Genomic DNA, 24,062 nt, shown 5'->3' on the forward strand with positions numbered 1-24,062 from the left:
GATGTCTGCGCACTGGAAAGAGGGAAAGAAACAATAAAAAAGCAGAAGAGGAGCAAAGAGAGAGAGAGAGAGACAGAAAGACAACGAGGCAGAGAGAAGAAAAATGGTGACTGAGAGAATGTAATATGACAGTGTAATGTGGAGATGCAGCTAGTTAACATTTACTGTCAGCTACCTGCCATGTTGCATCATGGGATAATGGCGGCGCAGGCAGCACTGATGGCACAAGCACTCCAGTCTCTGTCAAGATCAAACAACTTGTTGGCTAAATCACTGTCAGCTGCAGGCCGGGGCAAATAAAAGTTTCACCTAAACTGGACACTTACTGTGTGGCTTATTCATAATGCATGGGCAAATGTGCATATCCCTTCACTCTTTACAGTGCAACATATGATGAAAAGATGTAATTGCTTTTTTTTTTTTAAGTTACTGATAAATTGATTGATTAATTTGGTTGAATTACTGGAATTCTAGACATTTACTCGTGATCAAAACTTCATTTGGGGTCACTAAAAACCATTTCACCATTTTGAATAATGATATTCACTAAAAACTCACAAAATATTTGCATTTTAGCGGGCCATTTAGTCTCATATTCAAGTCTTAAAATCTTAAAACAAGAGAAAATATCTGCCAGTGGGATGAGATACTCCCTCCAACATCATTTTCTTGAGACGAGTGGGCTGGTCTGCCTTATTCTGCTTTGTATATATGTTTCAGCATATTTATACGAGAAAAAAATAAACAAGTGAAACTGCATGGAAAAAGTGGAATTATCTCATCCCACTGGCAGTTTTTTTTTCATTTGTTTTCAGAAAAACAAGATTTTGACTCTGACTATGTGGCTAAATGACTCTGCTATATTTCCCACTGAAATGGAGTGCCTGTATCTATCTGGCTGGCCTGCAAACAAACTCTTGGATACCCGTGTTTGGACATTATTACACTGACCTTTCCTGCAGACCCAGAGACTGGTGTTTCACCTCCGGTAAACTGACAGTCTGTCCACTGGGATAACTAAAAGCCACTTGCGCATGTACGTATCTCTCCTGATACAGCTGAGCAGCACAGCACTTGCTTTTAGAGTAAAAACGCACACGGGCATGAGGGATGCTGACCTCAGTGCCTATGGAAAAGTGTATAATTGTGAGTGAGAGCGTGTGTGTGTGTGTGTGTGTGTGTGCCAACTGCATGTGTGTGTAAATGGCAGCAGATCGATCTCCATTATTGGTGCAAAATGGATCAATAGGGAAGTAAGTGAACCACCATCTAAACTGGTGAATATACAGTGACATGTGCACTCACACACACGCACGCACACACACACACACACACACACACACACACACACACAGCACATACAAACACTTTTGTTTGAGTGTATGTTCATTGAAATTTCAGTCCACTGGGGATACTGGAGGTTTAGCTCAACATATGGAGATCATCAGCGCAGAGTAACACAGTGCAAGAGAACACTGCGTGGGTGCACCTACCCACACACGCATGCGCACACATACACACAAGCATTCACACACACATGCACAAACTGACACCCCCTGAATGCACCAGACACACACACACACACAAAGTGAGAAACAGAGAGAGAGACGCCCCACTCTTTTAGCTCAATTCATCGGGGAAATCACATATTGACACCTCTCTCCTCCCTGCTCTTTCACCCTCTTCCTCGGCTCTTTCCTTTGGTCTGCGCCTTTTATTCTCCCCTGAATTCAATTCTTCATTCAGTTATGCACTGTTATCACAATGGATGGGCCATAAATGGAATGGGACCCAAAAAAAAAAAAAGAAAGAGAAGCACAGTGATATTGTGGGGGAAATGAATAGTGAATGATAAAGTTCCCATTTTTCACCAGGTTTTTGTTTAAATTTATATTCACATTTTTTGCTGCCACTTTATGCTGTCTTTATCATGTGTCCTCTACTGCGTTATCTGTCTATCTATCTATCTATCTATTTATCTATCCTCATTGTATTGTGGCTCTAGTCTTTCAGTCTATTACTCATACTCTCCTGCCTCTGCATTCACGGCCTCATCTAACTTGGCCTTGCTCACACTGAGCCACTGCAGTAACGCCAGATAAAGAGAAAACCATCTACCAACCATCTCACTCTTTCTTTTTATAACGGAGCGTGGGCAGGCCACCCACCTTAAGTTTTTAGATAGCTTTTATACAACAGTTTATACAACAGTGGAAAAAACTCTTCCATTTTTTTCTTTAAAGGGGAGTTGAGAGTTGTTTTTCTTTGCATGTTCATTGCAGATAATGGGAAAGATACAGAGAGGGAAAGACACACTGGTCAGCCTAGTATATGTGGGGTGAATCTGACATGCTTACAGTTTCCTTGCCAAATAGGGAATAAACCATCTGATGTGGCTAAAAGGACAAAGTGATGAAACTGATCCTGGGATTTGGACCACTGATGATCTAAAATTATACGGTTGGGATTTCACTTTAAAACTGAAGGACAAGTAAACTTTGCTTGCAGGTTGCTTTCCTTCTTTGGTTGTTGCGCTTTGTCTCTCCCTTTGGTGCGGCATGGACAGTCGTCTGGTAATCAGATGGTTCCTGGTTCAAGAGAACCAGGAGAGAGTGTGTCCATGTGCCCTTGAGCAAGATACTGAACCCCTAACTGCTCCAGATGAGCTTGGCCAGCTTGGCACCTTGCATGGCAGCCTCTGTCATCACAGTGTGAATGTGTGTGTGAATGGGAGGCAGACACTGCAAAGCACTTTGAATGCTCGGAAGATTAGAGAAGTGCAATAGCAATTCAGTCCATTTACTGCTGTAGATGTAAAGTGACCCTGTGTTTTACATACCATTACAAGATAAAGCCTCCTCTTGCCTAGTTTTTAATGATATTAAATCAGCCAAAAAAAAAAGATAGTGAATGTGCCAAGTGGTTACTAGCTACTGTAGCATCTGAATGCATGGACGGCTCCCCAACGCCCACTTCTAATGCTTGAAATTGGCGAGTCAGCAGGAGCTGGCACAACAGCAAATATACATCATCTGTTTACCTGCAGTAACCACAGATAGGGTATCATGCAGTGTAAGTACAGGTGCATGCACGTATGCACACACACACACGCACACACACACAAATACACACACACAAACATGGGGTGCTCACTCGATACCCTGCAGGGATCCACTTGAGATAAAATTCAGCAGCACTGAATAATATAGTCCATTTATCAAAGAAAAAACACTGACACTGACACTGACACACACACACACACACACACACACACACACACGCACACACAAATACACGCACACAATCACATACACACTCACAGGGTTGCTGTGAAGTGAAGGTGCCCTTGTGTCAGTGGTCATTTATCTGAATATGTGATTCAAAGTGCTGTGGCAGGCGAAGCCCAGCAGTTCTCTGCTTGTGTAAATTTCTCCCCATCCCTTTGAACCCTACAGCCCACAATGCTACTTCACTGCGCCTCGTACTGTAAAACACTTCCCCTGTGTATGAATTTGCATCTTTCAGCCCAGGTCAGCCCTGGGGCAAGAAAGGTGCCACCACAGTGTATAGATTAAATACATCAAAGTGGTATATTTTAGACCAACATGGCATGAAAAAATAAATAAGTTTACAGCAGGTTTAAGGAACAGGTTCTTTTTATCATACAAAATAATCCAAATAAGGAGAGTTAGTCCAGCATTAAGCCAGAGAAATACCATAGAAACATTTCAGTGTTTCCATGGACCCTTTTATACAACCACAGAAAATCTAAATTTTGACCTTGTGTGAGACAGATAGAATGGTTGTTCAAGTTTAGCCAAGAATAATTAAAAGATATCGGAGGTCGGAAGACTGGTTGTGTTATTCTAATGTAAATTCATTCAAATGCTGCAGAATAAATTTAAAAGAATCTTCAGTTACAACAAGTTTAATCATACTTTTTATTAAACTACTGCTGAAATAACGCTGGTGATTGAATTTTAATGAGTGGGTTGCAACACTACTCAGAGGAGTGTGTATTTTTAGTTGTTTTTTTTTCTGGCATTATTAGCTTCACTGGGTTTAGACTGCAGTGGGGACAGACAGGAAAGATGGGAGAGGGAGAGAGGAGATGTGACAAAGCTCCCTGGTTGGCTGTGAGGTCAGGAGGTCAGGGTGCTGCAGCTACACGGTATGTGCATTAGCCAGCTGCGCCACCACGACGCCTCGAGTATGTCCGATGATAAATATTACACGGCAGAAATCACACAACTGAGAGCAACAGTTAAGTTACCGACATAGAAAAATGGTGTAATTACAAATGCTGTTTAGTACATCCATTTGAACTAAGGTGGTCAGGCTTGAGTCATTACAAATACACCTTGATCCTCGATGATATTCCTTTGCTACGCAACACACACAGAGAAACACATTAACTGCACACACTGATTTACTGAAAATTTCATCCACTGAAGACCTCAAGGCATCAGATTTTTCAAATTATTTCCATGTGCAGGTCATTCTAAAGGTCACAAGGATCAGAAAAAAGGACATCGATGTAAGATTCAAAGGCCCTATAGGCCTTTTGACAACAGATGCCATTATAGATTTTTCCCTTTGACCAGAGGAAGGTGACCCCCAAAATGAAGATGACCTTACCAGAATCCAGGTAATCACGCTAAAGTGGTCCTAACCACTAATGAAGATGAAAAACAACTACAGCAACAGCAACATGGGGAAAAGCAACATGGGGACGGCCATAACTGCACTGAAAGAATAAGGCATTAAAAAGGCTCCAAATGACAATGATGAGGCTGCTAATGAGGAGGACAAGCAGGCTCCCTCTACAGCGGAAGATCCAGGATGACAAACAGAGCCAGAATTGATCATGGAGCCAGAATTGGTCGTTGACTAGTCCCCCAGTCACCTGCCTGACACTGATATCTAATCTGATAACTCCAAGGAGAAGCCCAGCACCTTCGTTCTTCTTCTTCTTTCGTGTATCGTCATCATCATATGACCAGCTCCGTGTTGTGCAGCCATGCCTGCGTCTCAGGTCCCACTACGAAGAGGCCCTCCTCAGAAGGTGGTCTATACAGGGGACAGGTGCGTAGGCGGTTCAGGAGGGTCCATTGCCTGCGAGGTAGACCTTGTCCTTCAATGCCATCTCCAGAGTCCCAGATGTAGTGGTGTGTTCGTGTGTGTCCTGCCGACTCCCACTCCTACTTCCAGGCTGCTGACAGCCATGCTTTCATAGACAGCTCCTCCGGGATGGAATTGAGCATCTCTTGTGCCGCCACGTTGTGGGGGTGGCAGGACTTGAGTCTGCTTGGAGGAGCTGCCATAGTTGTGGTGTCGTGCAGGATATGCCAGTCATGTTCCTGGGCTTTCCTTACTAGGGCGAGGGTAGCAGCCTCTCGCTGTAGGCCGGCTGGGGCAATTCCTGCTAGGACTGGCAGGTAGAACAGAGGGGTGGGCTTCAGGCAGCCAGTTATGATCTGAAGGGAAATGTTAATGACAGTATCAGTCTTCTTGGTGTGTGGGCTTCCGCTCCAGGCCGGGGCAAAGCACTCGGCTGCAGAGAAGACAACGGTTTGTGTGGAGATATGTAGTACCTTGGCAGAGGTACCCCAGGTCGTGCCAGCGAGACGACGGATAAGCGATACCGTTGATGTTACTTTGGCCCTCACTTCCTCAAGATGTTGTTTGTAGGACAGCGCCCTGTCCAGGCATTCGCCAAGGTACTTTGGGACCTGCTGGAACTCCAGGCACTTGTTGTCCACAGAGACCTCCAACTCCCTCTTCGCTTCCCTGTTATTGAGATTGAATGCTGCCAACACGGTCTTCCCAGAACTGAGCTGCAGGCGCCACCTGCGGAGGTAGGCAGCCAAGATGCCCATGTCCTGATTCAGGCCCTCTTCCACCGCCCTCCACATTGGTTGTTGCAGCATGATGGCTAGGTCGTCCGCGTACCCGTACCTTCTGGATGTTGTCTCCGGTAGGTCATAGATGTACACTATATTGCCAAAACTCTGCCTTCACACGCATATGAACGTGAATGACATCCCATTCTTAAGCCATGATGTCGAGCCATGATGTTGAGCAATTCTTTAATATGATGTCGGCCCACCCATTGCAGCTATAACAGCTTCAACTCTTCTAGGAATGCTTTCCACAAGGTTTAAGAGTGTGTTTATGGGAATTTTTGACCATTCTTCCAGAAGTGCATTAGTGAGGTCAGACACTGATGTTGGACAAGAAGGCCTAGCTCGCAGTCTCCTCTCTAATTCATCCCAAAGGTGTTCTATCGGGTTGAGGTCAGGACTCTGTGCAGGCCAGTCAAGTTCTTCCACACCAAACTCACTCACCCATGTCTTTACGGAACTTGCTTTGTGCACTGTTGCGCAGTCATGTTGGAACAGGAAGGGGCCATCTCCAAACTGTTCCCACATAGTTGGGAGCATGAAATTGTCCAAAATGTCTATGCTGAAGCATTAAGAGTTCCTTTCACTGGAACTAAGGGGCCAAGCCCAACTCCTGAAAAACAACCCAACACCATAATCCCTCCTCCACCAAATTTCACACTTGGCACAATGCAGTCAGATAAGTTCCGTTCTCCTGGCAACTGCCAAACTTGTCCATCAGATTGCCAGACGAAGAAGCATGATTGGTCACTGCAGAGAACACGTCTCCACTGCTCTAGAGTCCAGTGGTGGCATGCTTTACACCACTGCACCCAACGCTTTGCATTGCGCTTGGTGATGTAAGGCTTGGATGCAGTTGCTCGGACATGGAAACACGTTCCATGAAGCTCTCTACGCACTGCTCTTGAGCTAATCTGAAGATCACATGAAGTTTGGAGGTCTGTAGCCATGGATTCTGCAGAAAGTTGGCAACCTCTGTGCACTGTGCCTCAGCATCCGCTGATCCCGCTCTGTGATTTTATGTGGCCTACCACTTCATGGCTGAGTTGCTGTCGTTCCCAATCGCTTCCACTTTGTTATAGTACCACTAACAGTTGATTGTGGAATATTTAGTAGCGAGGAAATTTCATGACTGGACTTCACAGGTGGCATCCTATCATGGTACCACGCTGGAATTCACTGAGCACCTGAGAGCGACCCATTCTTTCACAAATGTTTGTAGAAGTAGTCTGCATGCCCAGGTGCTTAATTCTTAACTGTGGCCATGGAAGTGATTGGAACACCTGAATTCAATGATTTGGATAGCTGAGTGAATACTTTTGGCAATATAGTGTATATGTTAAAGAGCACTGGTGAGAGGACAGACCCTTGCGGGGCCCTGTTTCTCAGCCTTCTGAGCCTGCTGCGCTGGTCATCGCTGGTGTAAAGGATGAAGCTGCGGTTTGACAGCATCTCCATAATGAAATTCACCATGTGCCGGTCTGGGATGGTCCGCAGCAGCTTAAGGTGGAGTCCGCTGTGCCAGACGGTGTCATAGGCGGCTGTCAGGTCCAGTAGTACTACCCCAGCTTTCTCTTTGGCCTGGAAGCTGTCCTCAAGATCTTGTTTGAGCAGGGTTACCTGGTCCACTGTTGACCTGCCCCGCCGGAAACCAGCCTGTTTCCTCAGGAGCTGTGGGTCCACGACTGGCTCAATGTGGCTGTGGATCATCCTTTCCAGGATCTTAAAAGGGACGCACAGCAGCAAGATTGGTCTGCAGGCCTTGGGGTCTTCTGCAGGTTTGCTGGGTTTCAACAGGGTTATGACAGCAGCCCGATGCCATGACCTTGGGAGCTTGGACCTCTGGAGGCATGCAGAGAGGAAAGCACATAGCCAGGCAGATGTTGTTTCACTCTGGTGGATCACAAACTCTGAGTGGATGTTATCTTAGCCCAGCACCAACAGGAGGAGAGCAGCAGCCAGAGGAGATGGAGGCTGATGTCATAAAGTGTTATGTGCAATGATTTAATGTGCTGATGTGTTAAGGAGAAGAAATGTAATATATATTATAATAACCAAAGATAATACAAATAAAAAAAATATGTGGCATAAGTAAAATAACAATGGCAGTTTTTATTGATCATGTGTATAATGAAGTGTTTTTGTGTGACTGAATCAAAACAGGGGAGCAGAGTACCTAATAAGCAGAGATTAAGAGGTCATAATCTGTATGACCAGAACACTAAGTGTGGAAAACATACTCAAACACCAAATTAAGAGTTCATGATCTGGGCACCCAAGTGGCGTTCATCTGGTAAAGTCTGTGCCAATCTATTACAAAAAAAAAAAAAAAAAAGAATTCATGATCCCTAAGACCAGAACAAAATTAACAGTTGCTTATGTCAAGCTATCTGTTACCACCCCACTCTCCTAGGTAACAGCAATTACCTAAGGCATGATGTCCGTATAGGGGGAGTAAAAAGTATAAAACCCCAGATTTTGAAGAGGCAGGCAGAGCTCTTAGATTGCCTGGGGACACTGCATCACTTTGAATAAAGACACCAAGAGGAAGACTCCTGGAGGAGGCCCTAAGTCGCCCATCAAAGGAGCCAGGAGGCTCCAACGAGGCAGGATGGCCCCCGAGATGAGACTGGAGCAGTAGTTGTCAAGCCCCTGTGATTTCATCCAACATCTAAAAGTGCTCTTGGCAATGATTTTTGGTCCTTTTTCTGCAAACAGCCTCACCACTTAGAATCCAGAAAGGCTGAGAGAATCAATCAAAGAAGGGAGAATGTGGACAGAATAATTTGTTTACTTTCGTATTACTGCAATTACAATCTGTGAACTACTCTTTATTACTCATTGCTGTTAGCTTCTGCAAGCATTATTGAAAGTATTATCTGACTCTGTAAGTATCACCAGCTCATGTATTCATGCAAATTCTCAGACATTATAATAGTACAACGTTAAAGGGAGAAAGAGAATTTGACTGCACAATATCAGAGATAAATTGTTTTTGTTTTGTTTTTTGTTTGAAGGTAAAAGTCGATACTTAAATGCAACAAATAAAAAAAAAAAAAATAAAGCGAATTAGGCTGGATTTCCATGACATCCATTTAAGCCCATTAAACACAGGGAAGTATCTGACTATGTTGTAATAATCTGACTGTTGCTACTGGCAACCAGTTTGTTTTCTATGTACATCGATGTGCCAAGTATTACAAAAATGGACATAATCTCATCTCCTGTCTAATAACATCATTCCATTTTTTGCATATATTAGACAAAGGAATGTCTTTCCTTCATCTGTCTCTCTTCTGCAATGACAGCAGCTCTGTCTGAGGTCTGAGGTCAAAGAGCAACTGGTCATGTGATTAAATCATATGCACATGTTTTTTTAATTTGGCAAAGCCTTGCCTATCACAAGTTAATACATTTCTTTTTATCAAATAAAAAGTTTATCTACCTCCAGTGAGTGTATTCAGTTTTAGTCACACTTCTGGTATTTTATCTGATATTTGCATTTTCATCAAACACTTTTTATTCAATATAGCAAAATCCACATGAAAAAAAGGAATGATGAAATGTGGCTATTTTTGTCTGCATGAATCTCAAATGTTGCCGTTTCTTCCGCAGTAGTGCATTTGCCCTGATATGGAGGTGCTCAAGCTTTGCTGTTCTGTAATCAATTACTCACAGATTAGATCCTCAGCCCTGCCATGTGTCCTCTTGTGGTGCCTTTCAGCAAAATACTGAACACTTGCCTGCCTGCTTATTGGTAAGTAAGATAAGACAAAAGAATAATGATAAAAAAAAAAAAATAGATGTATCTGACTTTCCCATCTGTACAGTTGAAGTCACAATATGCATATGAGTAATGAAAACAGGTGGAGAGGAGGAGCGAGGAAGTGCTGTGGGAACTCCAGACACAAGTAGGCCCACACTGCATGTAACATAATAATAATCACAATGTGGCACTATATCTGTCTACGTAGGAAAACTACTTCGGTTTGCCCCCTGCGGAGCTCGTATAGGTACTCAGCTTCTTGCTCGAGGACGCTTCAGCAGAGGGGGAGTTGAGCTCAGGCTGGTCCTTAAGTTGAAGGACAATCTGCCTGCTCACTACACCAACCTGCTGCCTCTAACCTGTCATTTAGTTCAGCGGTTTTCAACCTGCGACCAGGGGACTGGAGCGTCCAGGGGTTCATCAGCTTAATGAGGAACAGTTTCATTTACTGTAATTTAATTAATTAGTACCGTAGAGGGAACTGTATGCGTGATTATTTTAATGTTATGTTCTGATCTCACCACCTTTCATCCTTTTGTCAGTTTTCAAATATGACACTGATAATTTGAGAAGACAAACCAAAATATCTTTTCATATTAGCGTCTGTATAGCAAAAGAAATTCAAATGGGCAGTTCTTGGATTCCTGAAAGTTCAACTTGGGGGTCTAGATTATTAAAAAGTAACAAAAAACCAAAACAAAAAATAACAAAATTTCTAAATAATAAGAAATTTAGAGTGTGGAAATACCCTTAGGGTGGCTCGCCTCACAGCAAGAAGGTCCTCGGTTTGATTTCCACCCAGGGTCCTTTGTGTGTGGAGTTTGCATGTTCTCCCCGTGTCTGTGTGGGTTTCCACCAGGCACTCCGGTTTCCTCCCAAAGTCCAAAGACATGCAGTTTAGGTGAATTGGAGATAATAAATTGCCCCTAGGTGTGAATGTGCTTTTTTGTCTGTCTGCCCTGTGATGGACTGGTGACCTGTCCAGGGTGTTTCCACTGCCTTCCGCCCAGTGAGCGCTGGGATAGGCTCCAGCGACCCTTGTGAGGATAAGCAGTTTGGAAAATGGATGGATGGATGATACCAGTGATTTTGCATAATATCTATATAAAACATATATACTAAATGTATATACATTCTTTTATCCAGTCATTGTTTTCTATTCATTCAACAATGATAAAATTAACTTTCAGAGATTTCTTCACACTAGTATTCCATCACTGTAATAAAGTTGTCCCCTTGTGTTTTCCTAAAAGCAGCAGTAATGTCTCTCTGACAGAAGACAGTCCCCAGGGAAACATTTACTTTACACAGCAAATTATCAGCTCCTCGGCTTATGAATGGCAATGACTTTGTTAGCTGCAGAAGCAGAATATTATACGGCAGGTGTTTTAACCAAATAGTCAAATTTGAACACAGAGGGATTTTGATTACATGTTTCATAGATTGTGAAATCTTTAGCGCCCCTTTATGATTTGCAAAATGGTTTGTTGCAATGCAAAATGAGGGTGATTTAAAGTATATGGGACAAACATTCAAAATCACTGGTATGGTCTTTTGACGTAAGTAGGTTGCACCAACTCTGTCCAGCAACAACACTTTGTCATAATAAACTTCATGTTACTAAGGTCAGTATATCTGGGACACTATGTTCTGCTTAAATACACTTAAACATTCAAACACACACGTATGCACTCAGTGCAGCTACCAGAGGTCACTGTATGTACCCTGCTGCTCTAGACAGGAAAGCAAAAATAATCAGTAATGCTATTGACTGTAGAAAAATCCATCCGTTCATTGATTTTCCATATGAGCTTATTCATATTCAAGGCGGCTGGAGTCTATCCCAGCATGCACTGGGAAGAACCCTGGACAGGTCACTAGTGGAAACACACACGCACACACAAACACGGAGGAATCAGAGCAACAGACAGTTTTATCATTTGCTGTTTGTGAAAAAATGAGGCTTCTTGCTTTCCACCTGTACTGTGTATTTGTATTTGAAAGTGTGTGTGTGTGTGTGTGTGTGTCCGTGTGTCCGTGTGTGTGTGTGTGTGTATTTGTGAGTGTTTGGTCCAGTCAGTCTCCTGCCTTTCCTCTTTTCTGCCCAGAATCGTCCTCCAGCGCGCCGGCCGCACACATCATCGCCGCTAAGTGACAAGAAAACGCAGAGACATCTGTGCAGCTAAACATCGAGAGAGGGAGGGAGGGGAAGAGGGAAGGAAAGGGGTGGGGTGTGTGTGGGGGGGCAGTATCACTATGGGCGATTAAACATACCCGTCACCCAAGTGTCACTGCTGATTAAAAACAGAACGCAAACACACACACACACACACACACACACACACACACACACACACACACACACACATTTGTTAAGACACACGCACGAGTTTGACATGTGAATGTGTCACTCAGAGATTCAGATAAGAGTGTAGAGTGTGTAAGAACATATGGCCAGTCACACACTTGTGCACACCATGCATTTACACACACACACACACACACACACACACACACACACAGCTAGAACTAGCCACTCGCACCCTCACACAGCTACAAACATACATGTGAGCACCACTCCCACTTCCTGACGTATTAATCCTCACATCTGTTCTGCTGGAGGTTGAAAGAAGATTAACCTGCTGCTTTTTGTTCCCTCACTGGATCAAACAAACACACACACACACACACACACACACACACCCACACACACACACACACACACACACACACACACTGCCATCCTCATTGCCACCAATGGAAACAAAAGGAGATGTGTGATGGTTACAGTGGTTTTGTTTCAGTGATGACACGACAAAGACATTTCATGGGTCTGAATGACAAAAATTAACCCCTTCAACTCTGGTTTCTGATTTCCACTTTAAGGCAGGAGAGGTTTGAAATTTAAAAAAAAAAAAAAAAAAAAAAAATGTTTCCACTGAAGCTATGTTTAGTGAAATAGTCACACCCAAGATCACATCAAATAGAAAATATGCAGATGTCTTGTGCATTATTTTGTACACATTTCCATCTAATTCAGCAGAACATATTTAGTGTCTCTCAAACTCATGGGGATCTCTACTAGAATTTAAAATTAAGTTCTGTCAGTGTGAATAAAGCTCGGCGGCACAGGAATGAGAAAGTCACCGATGGGACTAGCAGAGTTGAAAAGGTTAAATCTTCTCTGTGCTCAAATGAGACAGCTAACAAAATAAATTAGAATTGCTGAGATCTCTCCCTATAGGCATCATCGATGGGATTTTTTTTTTTAAGGCACTGACCACTCTGCCAGTTCCCCAGCGGGGTAAACACACACACACACACACACACACACACAGATTTACAGTATCGGTGACGCTTCAGCAACGAGCTACTGGCAACAAACCGCTTGCAAACACAAGCTCTAAAAGAGGAATGTGGTTGGGCAGGATTTTCAACAACGTAACCCGGCTGTGAAAATGCGTATGTGGAAGTCTGACTCAGAACTGTATTAGCTCTCTGACGCCGGGCAGCAACACTACACATTCAACCAAAGACACACACACACACACACACACACACATACACACACACACTCTAAAGAGCAGCCTAATTATGAGAGAGCACATTGGAAATGTCTGCCTTGTCACACAGGCAGATTGTATAGAGTCAGAGCACAATTAAGTCCCGCCCTCTGAGGGGGGCGATTCATTCCTCTCCACTGACTTTGTATTGTGCGAAGGTGCCTGCTCCGCTTCCGACAGCCGTGACATCAGAATTACACGTCAGATTGCTTCAACCTTGGTGTTTCTAGATTCAGCAGAAGCTCCTGAACATTTTGGTGGAATATGTGTGTGTGTGTTTTTGGTTGGAATTACATGCATGAATAGCACAAAGCTATTTTTTTTTTATTATTATTCTTCTTTCCCAATGATTGTGTATTGTGCTGCTGAGAGGTGATGCAGGTCACATCATCACCTACGAGTCACCTGACATCACCCACTCTTGCAGCATGATACTCTTTGGGGAAAAAAATTGACTACAAACATTAGCTTGTTTTTCACACCTGTGATTCCAACCACACACACACATACACACACACACACACACACATATATACAAAGTCAATGGAGAGGGATGAATTGTTTCCACCTCCCCTTAAGGTGTGTTTTTTAGAGTGTGAGTCTCTATGGGTAAATCCATTCACATACACACACAGAAAAATATATGTGCATATACACTCACACACACACACACACACACACACACACACATACTGCACAAATTAGTGATCTTTGGCCCTGCATTGCACTGACAGAAAATATTGAGCAGATAATTTCTCACATTTCGGAGATGGCTTACAGTATGTGGTTGTTTATCTCATTCATGTATGCATGTCTAAATGTGTGTGTGTGTGTGTGTGTGTGTGTGTGTGTGTGTGTGTGTGTGTGTGTGTGCGTGTGTGTGTGAGAGAGAGAGAGTGAGTGTGTGTGTATGTGCATACATATATATGAAGTGTTATATATGTGATTGCCAGTGTCTGTGAGCGTGTTTGTGCGTGGGAGTTTGTGTGTGTGTGTGTGTGTATGCGTGTGTGTATGTGTGTCTGTCTAGGTAATTGGATCAGAGCAGAACATGTCGACACTGGCAGCCAATCAAACATCTTTCTATTTCGCTGCCAACAACATTAAATCCCTCTGCAATACAAAGCACATACGCACACACGTACACAAACACAAATATGCACGCTTGCATGCACACTCACTCACAAAGTGCATAAACAAACACACACACATACACATGCACACACACACACACACGTTCTCAAACAAATGCCACATGCAGGCACATGTGGGGACGTACAAATCCAGAGGATGTTTTTTAATTTTAGGTACCTGCTTGTGCGCCATAAAACAAACACACACATAAACACACACACGCACACACACCAACACACGCAGATAAACATAAACACAAAATGAATGTGTGTTTCAAAGACAGAGAGAGAGAGCGATGGGATGAGATACAGAAACACAGAGGAGGCAAAATAAGAACTACTGACTTGTGAGAATCAACTGGATCAACTGAATTTAAAAAAATACAGTAGTTTACAAAACACACACACACACACACACACACACACACACACACACACATATATATACTATAGATGCACACAACACACAAACAGATGTGCCTTTGTATTCATCTGCCATTCAAATAAAAATTTTCACTGTCTTTAATTTCCTCTCTTTCATGATTATGGCTGTTTGATGTTTTATCTTTCCGGCTTTTATCTGAGCCCTCACACACACACACACACACACACACACACACAGGCCTCAGGCAAGCAATAACTATCTCATTGACTCAATCAACAGAGAAAGACAGAGAAAGCTGCAGCAACAGGAGACTGTTGCAACTTACCTCCACGGGAAAAAAGTTCATCACTACCTGAGATAAAAAGGACAGGAAATAACAAGAGGAAGAAGACAGGAGTGTGTGTGTGTGTGTGTGTGTGTGTGTGTGTGTGTGTGAGGGTGAGCAAAAGAGAGGGAGAGAGAGAGAGAGAAACTGAAAGAGAAAGAGGGAGAGAGCGAGAGAGGAAGCAAGAGATCGAAACAGAACAGGAGAACAAGGAAAAGTAGACGGAGGAGAACAGAATACGAGAGTAGGGGTTTCAAACTCTGAATTCATAAAGAGAAAAACAGGAAAGGAAAGGGGAAAAGGGAGGCGTGAAACGTCCCACCTGTAGTCGTTACAGACAAAGATAGAGGCCAGAAAGAGGATTAGAGAGAAATTTAGAAGAGGAAGAAGGAAAGAGGAGAGGGCAGAGGACAGGGGGCGTGGGGCATGTAGCATCCTGTTTTTCAGAAAGAGAAAAGAAGAGAAGAGAAGACAAGACAAGACAAGACGAGGAAAGACAACTCAAGAGAAGACAAGAGAAGAAGAAGAAGGAGGAGGTGTATTCCTACCTGCAGCTGTTCGGACAGGGCAGTGGACAGTCTGGTGGTCAGGGCTGGAGCTGAACTCTCGTCGGGACGCAGAAACACTTGCTGACCGCGTCTGCAGACACCAAAAACACACAGTCAAGAGGCGCGTGTGTGTTGTGTGTGTAAGTGTGTGTTTCAGTGCCCTCCAGCACACTGCCGTGCAAGTCTGGCTGATAAGCTGCCTGGAAAAACAGCATTTTTAGACAAACACATGCATGCACACACACTCAGTTGCATCTCTTTTTTCTCTGAACTGCCTGAACTGATGAGTGCAGGAATCCGTGTGTGTGAGGGAATGTGCGGGATAAAAAGATAAGTATGAGTGTTTGTGTGAAGCGCTTACAGGTCCTTCCCTCTCTTCCTCTCGAGCGCAGTCATGTCATCTCCACCTGTCGTACGCAGAGAGAGTGCCGGAGTCACACACACACACACTCACGCACACACGAGGCGACGCACCGGTACACACACTGCTGGCAGGCTGAGACACACAGTGGCACGCTGACACACCGCGAGCTGAAAATGCATGGAGCGGCAGAGTGAGCACAGTCCCTCCTCTTCTCTCCTCCCACCTCTCTCTCTCCGTCTCTCTCTCTCTCTGTCTCTCTCTCTCTCTCTCTCTGCTCCTCTGGGTCTTACTGCCTCTCTCTACCAAACCCATGCTTCTGTTTCCTGGTATCATTATTTGTATGCCAGCAGGATACACACACAATAACACACACACATAAACATGGGAAGTAGTGCCTGGTGTTGGCACCAATTTCCCAATTCAATTCTGATTCACAAGGTCCAAATATTCAGTTGGGGATATTTCAGTCATTGCTTTTGTCCATTTTTCCTCAGCAGCCCGGTTTTTAAATCCAAAATGCATCAACCCTCAAGTGACAGTTTGGGCTCTTGACAATATAGTGGTATTTGCTGCTCCATACGAGTGTAATAGATGCACCAAGTTGTCCATCTGTCCCAAACCTATCACAATATGAACAGTGGTTCAGCAGATGATGGGAGGCATGTGGCAAATAACATTTAGCAAAACTCTTCTGGTACAAATCATCGATTTAAAAAACGATCTTGAGGCTTAATGAATCGCTGTTGGAATGCATAAATGAAGATTGCGATTACTGGGGAAATCAGTATATTCACCCAGTCCAAATGGGAGGCAGTGCCATTATCAACCCAGTGGTGATATATTTAGACCAACAGCTAGATTAACTCTCTCTCTCTCTCTCTCACTCTCTCTTTCACACACACACACACACACACACACACACAATCAATACCCACACACTCACTGTCTTTCTTGAAGCCCCCAACCCACTTCCACCCGCTCCTGCCACACACACAAACACACGCTCACACAAACACACACACACAATTCATATTTATAATGAATTAAAAATATTAAAGATGCATGGACGGTTTCCCCCCACAACACCATATGTTTAATCTTATGACACATTAATCCAGTTTCCTGCGGCGAGCGTCCCCGCGTGTTGCTGACAGCTTCTTCTTTGAGGTGATACAGCTGCTGACAGGCCGTTTAACATGAAGCGCACAACAGGTTCAACAGGACCGCCTCATCTTCTGCTTTCATCTGGCTCAAATGCACATAAAGCAAACGTTACAAAACACAAGCGTGTCAGCAGCTACACACACACACACAAACACACACACACACACAGAAAATGTCATATTGTAGCACATGTAAAATATCAAAGGCTATTATTATCGGGTCCATAATTCCACTGCAGTGGAGTCAAGTCAACACTCAGCGTGTGCTTTCTGCTGTACAATTATGTGTGTGTGTGTGTGTGTGTGTGTGTGTGTGTGTGTGTGTGTGTGTGTGTGTGTGTGTGTACGATTCAGGTGATTTGTGCTTTGTGCTTTTGTGCTACAGATCAGGATAAGCACAATGTTTTCATGAGGTTTTACAAATAAATGCAGCTTAGTTTAAAGTGCGTTTGAAGTCTAAACATGCCCAAAACAATGTTTTCCGTAAAGGAACAGTTCACCCACAATGCAAAAAAAATCGATCAAACAAACAAACAACAAACAAACAAAAACATATTTTCCCAGTTACACCTAGTGCAATCTATCCATCCAGGTTTCTGGTTTGTCCTCTGGCACCCCAGTACAATGGGGCTGATGTTAGTTTGTGGAGTTCAAACCATCAAAAATGCACATGTGAAAAACATTCCAAAAAAAAAAAAAAAAAAAGAGTTGCAGCTGTTGAGTTTTACATTTTTTATGTTTGACAAAACAATACCTATTCAATGTTTGGGAGGCAGACTGGAAACGTCACCATATCACGCAGAAACAGCTTGCACTACGGGAAAGTGGGAAAAGATATATACATTTTTTGTGTATTTTGAGTGAACTGTTCCTTTAAGCATCTTGTAATAGAGAAAATAGATAGATACCATCCCTGTTGTTAGCAAAAAGACCAAAATGCATCCCCCTTGTTATCCTGCCACCCTGCCTCTCCATCCCCTAGTGGCAGAGAGAGTGCGAGGGCAGAGGGGCTGTTTAGTTGAAAATGTCAATCCAGTCTGCCTGACTCATTGATCCTTTATCTGAGCTTTGTTGTTGTTGTTGTTGTTTGTTGAGTTATAATCTTTGGCCCCTGACCACGGCTCTGAAATATCAGCAGCCGAACTGTGCTGTGTATTGGTAAATCCATAGCGCTGTCCGTGGTGCTGAAGCAGCAGATTTGTAATTTCGTCTTGGATCAATAATATTCTCTAAACTACCGTATTTCACCAATTAATCACCGCAAATAGCCACCTGGTTCTTTTAAATGCCTGGGGTCTGCACCCATTTTGCGTATTAAATGTCCACCCGAATAACCACTGGGCCGATTATTTGCATTATATTGAGGTAACCCAAAATAAGGCTATTCACCTTATTTTTGCAGAAGTAATCAGTTAGCCGCACAGTAGGAACTTCTGTTTTCTGTCAAAATAAGAGAGAAAAAAGGGTGTACTGTACCGTAATCTTAAATCGACTGACTAACTCTTATTTTGACAGAAAACGGAAGTGTCAGAGGGAATGACTCGCAGCGTGCCAATTTGACTGTTTGCACTATGTTTGTATGTACAGATATGTTTACCTTATGCCTTACAGTACTTTTGTACTAAAAAATATGTTGGACAGTAACTGTCATCACAATAATGGCCTGGTGTGGGTCTGTGCAAAAATAAATAAAGCCCTGCAGCGAATAGCCGCCTGGTTCTTTTAAACGCCTGGGGTCCAAGTTGGTTTTGCGTATTAAACGCCCGGGCAATTAATTGGGGAAATACGGTATATACTATTAATACACAATTCTACACCATAATGTAGCCTACATACCCTACAGAGTAATGTCACCTTCATGATCAAAGTGATAAGTAGCACTGAGGAGTCGCAGAGAAGCAAGAGGGTCATAGAGACACACTGCTGCCTGTAGTATTCCTATAATATTCCTTTAATATTTCTATGATCATTCAGTAGCATCTCTGCTGCTGAAAATACACCCCTGGCCAAGCCACCTCTATAAGAAAATATTTTAGGGGAGACATGAACCCATGACTACAGATAGAGTTTTTACTATAAATGTTTTTTGTGACCGGGGAGTGGAGGAGCTAATGTGACTGAGGGAAAACCTGCACTGACGCAATGCACTCAGCTGTTACAGTTACAGAATCTGAGGTAAAGTACATACCGCCCAAACTATGTAGTGTTTTGAAAAATTGTTAGGAGTCGCATCTGTGTGTGTTTTTTCTGTTTTCCTGTTTCCCCTCCCCCTGTGTTGTGTGTGTCTGTTTCCTCCCCTAGGCTGGGCGTGGCAGGCTCATTGGTCTCTCCACTCACCTGTTCCCGCTCACGCACCTGGTTTCCATTCAGTCATTACCTCACCAATCAACTGCCTTTATAACCCCGGCTCAGACTTCCACTCATCGCCAGTTCGTCCTACACGCTCGCGTGGTAACGTCTCGGCTCCATATTTCGACTTTGCTCTGTTTTTTGAAAACCTGTTTCCTGATCCCTTTTTGCTCTGCTCCCAGACCCTGCCCTGCCTGCCCTCGCCTCCTGCCTGCCTCCCCGTGTCCAGCCTGCTGCGCCCAGCCATCCCCGGATATCTCCGAGCTTCGTCTTGCCATCTTGGATTGTTTTTCTTTTTATTAAAAACTGCTAGTTTTTCCACCGTATCTGCATTGTGGGTTCAGTTCTTTGGGCTTAGGCTTAACAGAACGAACTGGCCACGACATGAACCCCGCGGATCCAGTAGCTCAGGCTTTGGGTAAACAAGGCGCCCTGCTGAACTCGCACGAGCAAGTGCTTTTGGGGTTGGCGGACAGTAACCAGACGCTGATGGCCACCGTCACCCAGCTCACTCAGCAGGTCGCTGAGCTCACCACCTCCATGAAAGCAGTGGCAACTCCACAGGCTCCGGCTACATCGCCACTCAGGGACAATCACGTGAGTGACCCAGAACCGTTTCATGGAGATTTGGAGAAGTGTCGTGGTTTTTTGCTACAATGTGCCTTGGTTTTCCGTCAGCGGCCTCTATCTTTTGCCACTGACGGGGCCAAAATTAACTATGTTATTGGACTGTTGAGGGGCAGAGCGCTGTCGTGGGCAGAGGCATACAGCTCCAGCACCGATATGCAGTCTCTCGGTTTCAAGGATTTCGAGGACCATCTTAAAATGGTGTTTGACCACCCGAGTCACGGAGGCAGCGCTTCCAGCCGACTCCTCAGCCTTCGTCAGGGACACCGCTCCGTGGCAGATTATTCCGTGGATTTTTGGACCCTAGCTGTCGATGCTGCGTGGAATGAGGCAGCTTTACAGGCAGTATTTGTTAAGGGGCTGAATGAACAAATCAAGGACGAGCTAGCGGCTCGTGACGAGCCAAAAGACTTAACCTCTCTGGTTTCCCTTGCCATCAGGTTGGATAATCGACTCCGGGAGAGACGTCAAGAGAGGGCCGTCCGTCTTCCCGGTGCTGGCACTCCGCTCCAGCCGAGACCCTCTCGTCCGCCCCCGACCGGTGTTGCTACCCAGTCAGGCACCCCCGAACATCCGCCAGCTCGACCTGCGGAGGAGGAGCCCATGCAGCTGGGCCGGACTAAACTAACCGCCGAGGAGCGTCTCCGCAGGATTCGAGCTGGTGAGTGCCTGTACTGCGGTAAGCCCGGTCATTACATCACTACTTGTCCTGTGCGGCCAAAAGGGATGGCTCGTCAGTAGGTGTGGGGGTACTGGCGAGCCCACTCTCTCCCGCTAATTCCCCTCCTTTAACTCGTTTGCAAGTACCTGCTACTTTGTGCGCCGGGAATGTGTCTTTTCCCCTCCAGGCCCTGATTGATTCCGGCGCTGAAGATAACTTGTTGGACCAAGAGCTGGCTATGCAGTTGGGGTGCACTGCTCTGCCACTGGATAAGCCCATCCCCGCTGTTGCTCTGGATGGGAATGCCTTTGCAGAGGTAACTCACAAGACACCACCCTTAACGCTTATCATCTCGGGCAATCACTGTGAACAACTCACCTTCAACCTGATTTCCGCACCTCAAACTCCTCTGGTCCTAGGCTTTCCATGGCTAAACACACATAACCCTCAGATTGACTGGTCCACTGGAAAGATTCGGGGCTGGAGCACCCACTGTCATTCTCTCTGTCTCCAATCCGCCTTACCCCCACCAGGTGGAGCGATAACATCACCCCCTGAAGAGAGTAAACCCCCTGACCTGTCAAATGTTCCTACTGAGTATCATGACTTACTGGAGGTATTTAGTAAAGATCGAGCTATGTCTTTACCTCCCCATCGCCCTTATGATTGTGCTATTGACTTATTGCCTGGTGCCGCGCTTCCTTCAAGCCGGCTATATAATCTGTCTAAACCAGAGAGGGAGGCTATGGAAAAATATATCTCGGAGTCTCTGGCAGCTGGGATCATCCGCCCATCGTCCTCCCCTCTCGGTGCAGGGTTCTTTTTTGTGGAGAAGAAAGACACTACTCTACGCCCTTGTATTGATTTTCGGGGATTAAATAACATAACTGTGAAAAATAAATACCCTCTCCCACTGATTAACTCTGCTCTCTGTTCCCTTGAAGGGGCCAAGATCTTTTCCAAGCTGGACCTAAGGAACGCTTACCATCTGGTGAGGATCAGAAAAGGAGATGAGTGGAAGACAGCGTTCAACACGCCACTGGGCCACTTCGAGTACTTGGTCATGCCTTTTGGCCTCACCAACGCTCCCGCTGTCTTCCAAGCACTCATTAATGATGTTCTCCGTGACTTTCTGAACCGCTTTGTCATTGTATATCTGGATGACATTTTGATTTTTTCCAGCTCCCTGGACGAGCACGTCTCCCATGTTTCCCAAGTCCTCTCCAGACTGTTGGAGAATCGCCTTTATGTCAAGGCAGAAAAATGTGAATTCCACTCAGACTCTGTCTCATTCCTGGGTTACATTATCCAGAGTGGAAGGATCCAGGCGGACCCAAGCAAGATCCGGGCAGTGGAGGAGTGGCCAGTGCCTGGGACCCGCAAGGAGCTGCAGCGCTTCCTGGGGTTTGCCAACTTTTATCGGCGGTTCATCCGGGACTACAGTAAGATTGCCTCTCCTCTCACCAGACTCACTTCCTCTAATGTGGTGTTCTGTTGGTCCCCGGAGGCAGACAAAGCCTTTGCTAAGCTCAAGGGTTTGTTCTCTTCTGCACCTGTGCTCATTCAGCCTGACCCCAGTAAGCAGTTCGTTGTGGAGGTCGACGCTTCTGACACTGGGGTCGGGGCTGTGTTGTCACAGTGTGCAGGTCCTGGTAACCGCTTGCATCCCTGTGCTTTCTTTTCCCGCCGTCTGTCCCCCACAGAGCGGAACTACGACGTAGGCAACAGAGAGCTGTTAGCCGTCAAGATGGCTTTGGAGGAGTGGCGACACTGGCTGGAGGGGGCAGAGATTCCGTTCTTGGTTTGGACCGACCACAAGAACCTGGCTTACATTCAGTCTGCTAAGAGGCTGAATTCCCGCCAGGCCAGATGGGCATTATTCTTCAGCCGTTTCAATTTCACCCTCACATACCGCCCCGGCTCTCGTAACATCAAGCCTGATGCCCTGTCCCGCCAGTATTCCGTGCAGGAGACCAATCCTGCTCCTGAACCCATCATTCCCCCCAGTATGGTGGTCGCTCAGCTCTCGTGGGGGATAGAGAAAGCTGTGAGGGATGCCCAGCGCCAGCACCCTGACCCAGGTAACGGCCCTGCTAACCGTCTGTTTGTGCCTGACTCTGTATGCTCACAGGTCCTGCTGTGGGCTCACACGTCCCCCTTTGCCTGTCATCCGGGAGCCAGGCGCACGCTGGACCTTCTTCGGCGGCATTTTTGGTGGCCCAGCATGGACGCAGACACCCGGGAGTTTGTGGCAGCCTGCACCACTTGTGCCCGTAGTAAGGCTTCGCACCAGTCACCTGCTGGATTACTCCGCCCACTGCCTATTCCCGGCAGACCCTGGTCTCATGTGGCCTTGGATTTCGTCACCGGCCTTCCCGCCTCCAGAGGTAAAACAGCGATTCTTACTATTGTTGATCGCTTTTCTAAGGCTGCTCATTTTGTGGCTCTCGCCAAGCTGCCCTCTGCCTTCACTACTGCAGAACTACTTGTTGAACATGTTGTCCGTCTCCATGGGATCCCCGTGGACATCGTGTCTGATCGTGGCCCTCAGTTTGTTTCCAAGGTCTGGAAGGCGTTTTGCAGGGCTATGGGGACCTCCGTGAGCCTCTCCTCTGGCTACCATCCCCAGACGAACGGTCAGACTGAAAGGACCAACCAGGCTCTGGAGTCCGCACTTCGCTGCATGACAGAGACCAATCCTACTACATGGAGCTCCCAGCTGGCGTGGGTGGAATACGCCCACAATACCCTCACCAGCTCGGCCACCGGACTCTCGCCCTTCGAGGCATCTCTGGGATACCAGCCTCCCTTGTTTCCCAGCCAGGAGGCTGACTTATCTGTGCCCTCTGTGCAGGAACATGTCCGTCGCTGCAAGAAAGTGTGGCAAGACACGCGCGCAGCATTGGAGCGCACCCAGGAGTCGACCCAGAGATCAGCCAACCGTCACAGGAACCCAGCCCCTCCTTACCAGCCAGGTCAGTTAGTCTGGTTATGTACCAAAAATATTCCATTATTGACTGAATCACGTAAACTCTCACCCCGGTACATTGGTCCCTTCCCGGTCAAGGAAATCATCAACCCCTCTGCAGTCAAGCTCACGCTCCCTAACAATCTCAAGATCCATCCCACTTTCCACGTCTCTCATCTCAAGCCCGTCTCCACTAGCCCACTGTGCCCACCTTCCGAACCCCCTCCACCCCCCCGGGTCATTGATAACCACCCAGCTTTTGACGTCCGCCGGCTGGTGGACGTCCGGCGTCGGGGGCGTGGCCTGC

General features: G+C 45.6%; 1 protein-coding gene across 1 annotated transcript in view; it reads right to left on the reverse strand.

Annotated features, from left to right (window-relative positions):
- The window catches only part of pde2a (phosphodiesterase 2A), a 184,134-nt gene that overhangs the window by 110,897 nt on the left and 49,175 nt on the right, over nucleotides 1-24,062 (reverse strand). The window contains exon 2 of the mRNA XM_030067144.1: nucleotides 15,624-15,714. Coding sequence (XP_029923004.1) covers nucleotides 15,624-15,714 — 91 coding nt within the window. The remainder of the gene's footprint in view (nucleotides 1-15,623; nucleotides 15,715-24,062) is intronic.

This window comes from Myripristis murdjan, chromosome 13 (genome assembly GCF_902150065.1).
Source record: "Myripristis murdjan chromosome 13, fMyrMur1.1, whole genome shotgun sequence".
Lineage (NCBI taxonomy): Eukaryota > Metazoa > Chordata > Actinopteri > Holocentriformes > Holocentridae > Myripristis > Myripristis murdjan.